General features: G+C 40.7%; 1 protein-coding gene across 1 annotated transcript; it reads right to left on the reverse strand.

The window, feature by feature from the left end:
• Positions 1-3350: 3350 nt before the first annotated feature.
• Positions 3351-7739, reverse strand: LOC104423837 (chlorophyllase-2). The gene is made up of 2 exons (XM_010036284.3): positions 7312-7739; positions 3351-4222 (listed from the first exon to the last, which is right to left on the reverse strand). Exons 1-2 carry the CDS (start codon positions 7555-7557, stop codon positions 3539-3541), a joined length of 930 nt encoding a protein of 309 aa, XP_010034586.2. The 5' UTR covers positions 7558-7739; the 3' UTR covers positions 3351-3538.
• Positions 7740-9311: the final 1572 nt, after the last annotated feature.

A 9311-nucleotide genomic window follows, 5' to 3' on the forward strand; every position in this document is an offset into this window, starting at 1 on the left:
GGTTGCGCAACCTACCTCTAGTGACCCAAGCAACCTAGATTTAGGTCGAGCAAGGTTACGCGGAGATCGCGGCTGCTTGGTCACCCCCTCATCGAAGGTCACTCGAACCCAAGCAGCCCTCGCCAGTGGTCTTTGGGGGCTGTGTGAGGTCTTGCAACCTCATAGGTCAGCCACCAGTGACAGATTTCAATCGCCCCTGGCCGGCAAACTTTTTTATTTTTCTTTTGATGAATTTTTTTTAATCACAAAAGTCTTTTATAAATATAATCTCTCCAAGCGTTATTTTACTTAAAGGTACTTCACAATAGATTTTTAAATTACAATTTAATAAACACAATTTACATTTTGAAAAATTCCTTTAACTTAAAGCCATTTGTATTTTTTCAAAGGTTTTTCCCAAAAGTCTAACCAAACGCACCCTAAATACTTGGCCATAAAAGGTAGGGTCAGTAAAAGGTAAGGTAGTCGACGGTGACTGCATAATCATGTCAAAAACCTTAGGCTAAACTTGGCTGAGAACAAGAAGTTTTGATTTTATTTTTACTCAGAAGTTTTGGACTAAATTAATTCGATTAAAAAATTCAAAACTAAAAAAATCCGTATAATAAATTTACAACCGAATTTACAATGTTTCTTGCAATAAACACAACCGTTCAACATGCGTGTTGGAATTCAAGTCGGCGGAAGACAACTTACCTTTATCCAATGTGCAAACAACAATTAGCCCCGAAACGAACGTTGGATTGCGGATGAATCACAAACAAAAATACTTCACTTTGGTCTGAATGCGATCACGAGGAAAGCACCCGATTTCCACAGCGTAAATGCCGGTTGTTCTTTGTAAAAGTGAAAATGGAATGCCTTCTTCTTTAATGGAAAGGGAGAGAAATTTTGGTGCGAATGATTTGCCAACCGGTGCCAATGGTTGTCTACAAAAGACTTATATACGACACCCTTCATACCTTGTTGAAAGTTATATTCTCATCGTAACGTATCAAGTCGATACGATACGATCCAATCGCACCCCATCATGGATGTACTAGCTAAAGTACAACAATCCGCTTAACCTCCAACTAGCCCACTTGGAATCTCATCTACATTAGAATCTGAAGAATGTCACCATAAGTTGGAAGCAACATATTGGGGCAAGAGCAAGTCTCTGCTCGATGCTCGCTTGGCTTGTTACTCCCTACTTGATGCTCGACGCTCACCCCATTCGACACTCATCACCCGCCTCTCTTAGCTAACCTCGCTCGTCACTGAATCCATAGGGTCGGTCTGGTTCTCGCTTGCCTTTTCAGAGAGTACAAAAAAATGAAACAAAAAATTATCGGTTGGTCTTAAGTTGACCCTAGAATCGGACTAAACCCATTGGGTCGATCTGGTCCTCGATTGCCTTTTTAGATGTACAAAAGATGAAATAAATAAATTATCGGTTGGTCTCGGGTTGATTGTGGAACCGAACTGAACCCATTGGGTTGATCCAGTCCTTGGTTCCAAGCTCAATAAGGTCAATCCTCGGTCCCAAGAATTGAAGACTAACACTATGTGGGTTGATCCTAGGGTTAGGGGGTGAGTCGGCCCAACCCGGATCATGCTCACCCTAATTTTGTCTCAAAATAACTCTTGTGCTCGCTATAGTTTGGCAAAATAAAAACTAAACAATCATGACTTGTGGGATGATGCGTATCTCATATGCCCTAACACCATCTCATTTTGGCTCATTTATATTTGATCATTCATTTCGTATTTTTATGGTCTGGTGTCTTTATATAATGATCGATTTATTTCTACATGTTTTATCTTTATATTTTTTTCTCTAAATGTGCTCTTTTTTTTCTTTTCATCTCAGGATGAGTAATGCAGACCGATCCAAAATGAAATTTAGAATAAGGCATGAAATCAACCCCAACCTAATTCAAACCTAGAAATTTTGAGCCAATCCGGTTTGGGGATTAACAAGTAGATCGATCTAATTTAGTTCATAGAATTTTCGCTCGCCTTGAGTAGAATCTTAAACAAACAAAGCTTTTAATCACCTTAAAGGCAACTCTTTTTCATTAAAAACAAAACCAATTTGTTAAAAAAAAAAATGAAGCCCGTGAACTTACCTTGTAACCACTTGATAGGTGAAACTAAAAAGAAAATTCTAGTAACTCAATTGGATTGGCTTGAAGGTCAGTTGCGAGGAGATTTAAAGGAAAGAATTTGAATTTAAAGTTAGTAGAGACTACTTGTAACTTTGCTTTATTTTTGCGAGATATTGGAAGGCCAAACATATATAGATTTGATTGTGTGAAGGTGGTGATACCTCGGCCAAGAGGAGCAAATGGGGTTGATTTTTTTTTTTTCGAAAATTGTCTCAAACTGTTTATTTTGGATCCGACAGTTCGCATATTTGCTCACTAATTACATAAAAACCCTAGGAAAGCAAGAAGAATGTTTCAAACAATTATGAAGCCACACAAAGATTCAGTAGCTTGTCCAGCTCTGAAACGACAAAACGCATGGACCGACAACAGTTCCAAGAAAAATCTTCACCAACCAATTTCGCAAGCCAACCTCAACCGTGATCTGCAGAGGAGCAATGTCAGGCGAGGATGAGCTTGGCGAGGTTTGAGCGGACCTGGGGCGAGAGGAGCGTTGGGAGGCATTGCACAGCTAGTTCATGGATGCCGCGACGTTGACGTCACCAATGGTGTCTATCTTGTATTGACGAGTCGAATACATATGATGTTACTGATTAATCAAAATTGAGACATATACATACATGAAATTGAGTATGATAAGATTTATAACACACATAAAAATGGTGACTGATGGAGATAATACTCCACGTCATCACTGCCATGTAATATATTCATTAAAGTCTAGGTCATGTATACGTGGCTGACGAGTAGATCGTACCGAGCATAAGTTATACATGAAACCAAAAAAAAAAAGTAAACCAAATTGAATCGCTCACTCATTTTCACTCATTTCCATTGAGTACAAATATGCTATTCACACCCAACCCAATTCATGCCTAGTCCAACCCAACCTACTCAAATAACCCTTTATCTTAGGGTGCATTGATGAGCCCACCACGACGGCCCACCCATATCTTAGTCTCCGGGCCTGTGCAAGAGAGGCGAGACGTGGGCTATAAGCAGGCAGTTAATCCCACGTCTATGAAGGGTCACTCCATGATCCCATAGCACTGAAAATTTAGGGACAATGTTTCAAGAAAATAAATTGTTAGGAAAATATTTTTCTGAAAATATTGTTTATATCGTTTAAAGTATTTAATAGAAAAATATTTTTATTGTCGATGATGATTTATGTCTAATTTATTTCGTGGACGATGAAAATTTATTTTGATAAACAATATAATCGATGATTTATAAATAAATGATTACACAAAAACCTTGGGCAAGCATGAAGGACATTTCAAACAGTTATGATGCCCCCCACAAAGCGTTCGGTGGCTTGTCCAGCTCCAAAGAAGACAAAACACATCAACCGACAGTTCCCAGAAAATCTTCACCCGACCAATTTTTCACAGGCAAGCCTCAACCGTGATCTGCACGGGAGCAATGTCGGGCGTGTCCTGCAAGGCCATGAGATCTCGATCGTCACCTCCCAAGTAGGCCCTCAAGAACGCCACCGCCGCCCCTCCCACGAACCTCCTCATGGGCTCCCTCGAGCTCCCGCTCTCGCACGTGCACGTGAGCGCCACTCCTATCCCATTGGTGACGTCATCCACCATGTCCATGTGGCCGTAGTCTTTCGCGACGAAGTGCCAAGCAGGCGACCGGCACTTCTCGTAAAACTTCACGTGGTTCAGCCCCTTCGGCGCGCACGCCGGGAAGAACTTGTACTTCTTGTCCTCTCCCAGGCCCGACCCGACGACCATCACGGGCATGTTCAGGTCGAAGGACTGTGGGCCTTCGGTGAGGACGGGTGGTTTGGTCTGGAATTTACAGCAGCACAAGGCCAAGCCGTCGACGGGATCGATGCCGAGCAAGGCCGAGAAGGACAGGGTGAGCGGCGTCCATGATTTGCCGAGGGCGAGGGCAAAGGCGTCTTTGCCTCCACGGCTGTGGCCAGCGAGGACGAGCTTGGCGAGGTTCGCGCTGACCTGGGGCGGGAGGGCGGCGGCGAGGCCTTGGGACAGCCAGTTCGTGGTCTCGGCTGCAGCGTTGATATCATCGGTGCTGTCACACCCGGCACACTTGTAAAGCTGTTGAAGACGAGAAACTTGTTTTGATGAGTCAAAAACATTAGGGTTTTTTAGATTATGCATCTTTTGATGTTTATCTTGTTATGGAGATATATTATGTGAAGGACACACCACGTGACAGTGACATGTGATATAACCGATTAATCAAAATTGACATGCATACACACATCATGCCGAGTATGATGAAATTCATAGCACACAAATAATCATATCATTGATCGGGTTATACACAATGTCTTCACTGTCGATTCCATATACAAATTACTTTCTCTGATTCTAAGTTTGGGTCATGTGCATGTGGCAAATAAGTGGATTGCCTCAAGCATAAGTTATATGTGAATGCATATCAAATTGACCCGCTAACTCATATGCGCTCATTTCCATTAAATAAATAACATGCATTTCAAACCTTACCCAATTCAGACCTAATCTAAACCTACCCACTATGCTTTTACAGCACCACCTTGGTGTCGTGAAAATTTTAGAAAGCTCTAACAAAGAAATATTTCAAAAAACTTAGCATATTAATAAATTAAATCTAAAACTTCATCTATTTAGTATTAATTAAAATAGTCCAAAAAATTAAAATAAGAGCAATATGCTCAAATTCAAATTCACGGCAACCGTTAAACGGTGATTGCTAGATGCTCCCTCCCTTTCTATTTGTTTGTCCAAGATGACGACGGGGTGTTTCATCGGTCTCTTGCTATCTCGGACAAAGTCGACGCAATAGTCACTCTCCATAGGGACGACGAACATCACCAATGTAGTTTGCACTCCATAAGATAAGATTTTTAATCTTAGACCCAAGTTCCCCCTAATTTATACTTTTGAATTTATAATTTTCAAATGTACTTTTTCTTAATTTCGTCTCAAGCTTAGTAACATGGACCAACCGAAAATGAAATTCAGAATCAGGCTGAAACCAACCCTGACCTAATTCCAACCCAGATATTCCAAGCCAATCCGGTCTTGGTATTTCAACTTTCTGAGCTTTTTTTTTTTTTTTGGCGCCCTTATGGTCTAAGGTGGACTCCTTTTTCTCTATAAATAATCATAATAATTTGAAATTTTCACCTATTACTCATTTGAACTGGACCACTTCTACCACTGGACAAGATACTCATTTGAACTGGACCACTTCTACCACTGGACAAGATACTTCCAAGAAAGGACGAGCTTTGTCCAGGCTTTAATCATTTTGTACCACGTACTATGCAGGCGGGCTGGGCCTCAGGCCCCGTTTGGTTCAACTTTGGGGAAATGAAAAGTCATTTCCCAAGTACCTTTGAGAGAATGAGCATTTTGGGAAGGGAGTTGTGTTTGGAAACCAATTTTTTGTGCATGTTTTGCAAAGCTATTTCAAAGTAAAAAGAAAAAAAAAAAAAAAAGAAAAGGGAGGAGGAGATCGCGTGGTGAGGGGAAAATTGTGGGGGAGCAGCTGGCGGTGGTGAGGAGGTGGCTGGCGGCGGCGGCGGCGACGGCGACGGCGATGGCGGGGGAGGGAGGCGTCGACCTCAGGTGTTGCGCAACCCAGCCGCTTGAAGCCACGCAACCTCAGGCGGCGACCCTAGCCTCAAGCGACAACCCAAGCGACGCCGCTTGAGGTCGCGCGGCCTCAGGCAACGCCGCCTGGGTCGTGCCTAAGGTCGAGCGACCCAGGGTGTTGCCTGAGATCGCGAGGCCTCAAGCGCGCGGCCTCAGGCGGCGTCACCTGGATCGCTCAACTCAGGCAACGCCTGAGGTTGCCCGACCTCAAGCCACCTCGCCTAAGGTCGCGCGACCTTAGGCGAGGCTTTCTGGCGGCCGGATCTGGCCCCCGGTGGCCAGATCTGGCCACTCGCGGCTGAGCACCGCCCATCGCGAAGCTTGGCCAAGCAGCAAGTCCATGGAAGTCCAAGGAAGAGCGCCGCCCACCACCATGAAGCTTGACTGAGCAGAAGTCCATGGAAGTCCAAGGAAGAAGATGAACAGTGTTTTGGAGGGCAAAATGGAAAAAAAAATTATCGGTAAGGGCAATATTGGAAAGAAAAAATTCATTAAACCCTAAACTAGCATTCCAAATGCTGGCATTTGGGAAAATGCAAGCTCAAAAGTGTAAACCAAACACCAAATATTTTCCCAGGGCTTGGCTGGCCGCTGAAAGCCCCTGGGAAAGCCGAACCAAACACCCCTCAGTGCCGTGTTGAGGCCCAACCAATCCATGTGATCAGCTTTGATCACAGCCACCCATAAAGCTTTCTTTCTCTCTTTTAAATTTTGAAAATATTTAGACCTTTTTATGTGTATTTAAATTGTTGTAAGATACTAACAATAAGTTAATTGCTTCGCATGAATATTTGATTTTCATGAGTATCAGATAGTTATTTACTTTTTGGTGATTGACTTATGATTATACTTGAGAGCTGAGCACATGATATGGTATTATAATAAATAAATGTGCACTATATCATATCACAATTGGTATTATGATTGATATAATGAATATATAAAAATGTTAGCATTGTCTAGTATTTATAGAAATTAAGACATTCGTCATATCATGATTAATACAATCTTTAACCATGAAATTTTAATGGTAGACAACTACCATTGTGTTAATATTTTAATAAATAATGAGGTATTAGCATAATTTGACACATCACTTAGTAGATCAATTTTGTAAACTAATTTTAGTAAGTCTAGTATTTTCCATCTTTTGCTGGTATGCGACAATTTTAATTGTCAACATATTCATCTTATTTAGTTGGATGAACGGTGGAATGGAAATAATATACTATATGAGGATGCAGATATACTCGCAATATTATGTCAGATGACATAGAAAAGATATAGGATTTGTTTGACAACCATGTCGGAAAACTAAAACCTCATGCACATTATGTTATTGATTGCGTTTGACAACTTCTAATTACACGTAATGTAATCAATTATTTTATGTAAAAAATCATTTAATCCGCTATGTAAGGAAGGATTTAAAGGAAGGATTTACTTAGTTAAGTCACAAAATGTTCAATGGGACAATAACAATGTTAAAACCTTTAATTTTAGAGACAGAAGAGAGAGAGAGAGAGAGAGAGAGAATCTACCTGAGGAGCAACCATGATATAGCCATGAGAAGAAATATGTTGGATGAGCTGCGAGTAGAAGGAAGTTTCCATCAAATAACCATGGAGAAACACCATAACAGGGAATTCTCCGGCAACTTCAGCCGGAGATCCGATCAGAAGAGGCTTTGGAGGTGGATTCGCGAGACCGGAAGACGATGTGTCTATAAGCACAGTCTTGTACTTTCCAGACAAAAACACGTCGGTAGTCGTTGTTGAAGCGGCCATGGCTGAAATCTACGGTAATAGCTTCTATAATTCCTGCGTGAATTTGTAGTGATAAGTTTCGCCATATGATGCACGTATTTATAAATAGTGAATCCTGAGGACAGACTCAAAAGGATTTTGTGGACATAAAACGGCCTCTTTTAAACATGACTTAAATGAAACACGTGAGGCTTGAAACGGAGAAAAATTAATGCCATCACTACGGGACCATCCATCCACCCAACCGCCCATATCAGGCGGAAGAGAGAATATTTTACTATCGATGAAATAAATTTGGAAATTCTTGCCAAAAGAAATAAGTTTGGAACTTGCCAATATATAATTCACTTACTTTGATTTATGACATAGCAATGCAAGCCCGACAACAGACTTCATGATTTGGTCCAGAGAAAAGCACTAGGGCTGAAATTGGGCAATGATGGAAATTCAAAAGTTAAGTTGATGTCGAATGATACCTAAATTAAGGGGGAATGGACCTAACACTGAACTTACACATAAGAGGGAGATGGTTGAGATACACATGAGAATTACGTTGAAAAATTCCCACATCGAATAATTGGTGTGATTTGAAGTGGTTAATGTATATTCAATTTAGCTCATAACTCACTAGTTTAAGCTTTTTAATGAAGGTGGGTTCACAGGTCTGGACTTAGCTCTCGATATCTCCTAGACAGTAGCACTTCTGCTACTTAGGTAATGCAGGCTTGAGTGCCTCGGTGCCCCTAGTGAGCACGCTAAAGTGAGAGCAGAGATGAGAGAGAAACATGAGACAGAGATTTAGTGGAGGAGAGAGGGAGGAGGACCAATGGAGGTTGACGGTGGCACATGGCGAGAGGAGCCTGGGATAAGACAGTGAGAGGAGTAAAGATCAGCGCGACAACGAGCCGGCGGCGGCTTCGTCCTAGTAGAGAAGCTCTTGACATGGAGGTGGTGGCTGGCAGCCTGGCACAGCATGGAAGGTGCTGGTAGAGATTCATTGAGAGTTCGAGCAATTTGAGATGTGTGAGTGCTAGGGCTTCTTAGGCTTTCGAAAAAGGGCATTTCGATTATTTTAGTTGGGGCGAGGTATGTAATCTGTAGCAGAAGAAATAGAGATAAGTTTTGGCTCATGTGATTTCCACACATCAAATAGTTTTAGACACACTCTAAAATTTAAATGGTCCAAATTAGTTCTTACTACAATTTCATTTGTTGATGATAGAGGAAAATACACATTTAACATATATCAATCAATTTAATGATTTTTATCAACCTTGTCTCTTCTTCTTTCATTTTTTAATTCAAACAAATTTCACATGTTCGTTACTTTGTTTTTTTACGAAAGTCATCTAAGATTCAAGTATTTAATAAATTTAACGATCGGGATTCTAATTTAACAGAATATAAATAAAATACATTATTTTCAATTTATCTCTAAAGTTCAATGGATAACAACTCCTTCTAATAGACAATTCTTTAGTTCAAGTTTTTTAAGGGGATTTTTTTTTTTTTTTTTTTTTTTTTTTGGTTAAAGATATGAACTCATTACTATTATAATTTATATTTCAAATTATTAGTTAATAAAAATACCAACAAGGTTCGACTACTTACAAAAATCCTTTACAAAAATCAGCTTAAGCACATTAGTAAGTAGGAGAGAGAAAATGAAGCCTATGTAAGAAACAAACTGGAAAAAATCAAAAGATGATGGACTAAAGTATTGGTTTTTAATTGATACGGATGTCTTGTATTTGTATGATAATGTGCGGTTTTTG

This window comes from Eucalyptus grandis, chromosome 2, assembly GCF_016545825.1.
Source record: "Eucalyptus grandis isolate ANBG69807.140 chromosome 2, ASM1654582v1, whole genome shotgun sequence".
Classification (NCBI taxonomy): domain Eukaryota; kingdom Viridiplantae; phylum Streptophyta; class Magnoliopsida; order Myrtales; family Myrtaceae; genus Eucalyptus; species Eucalyptus grandis.

What these genes read in the sequence shown, in the direction of transcription:
- LOC104423837 (XM_010036284.3), bottom strand. Translation starts at nt 7,557, where the DNA reads ATGGCCGCTTCAACAACGACTACCGACGTGTTTTTGTCTGGAAAGTAC. An exon ending in ATATCATGGTTGCTCCTCAG is followed by an intron (nt 4,223 to 7,311) that starts GTAGATTCTCTC and finishes CGTCTTCAACAG; the next exon opens with CTTTACAAGTGTGCCGGGTG.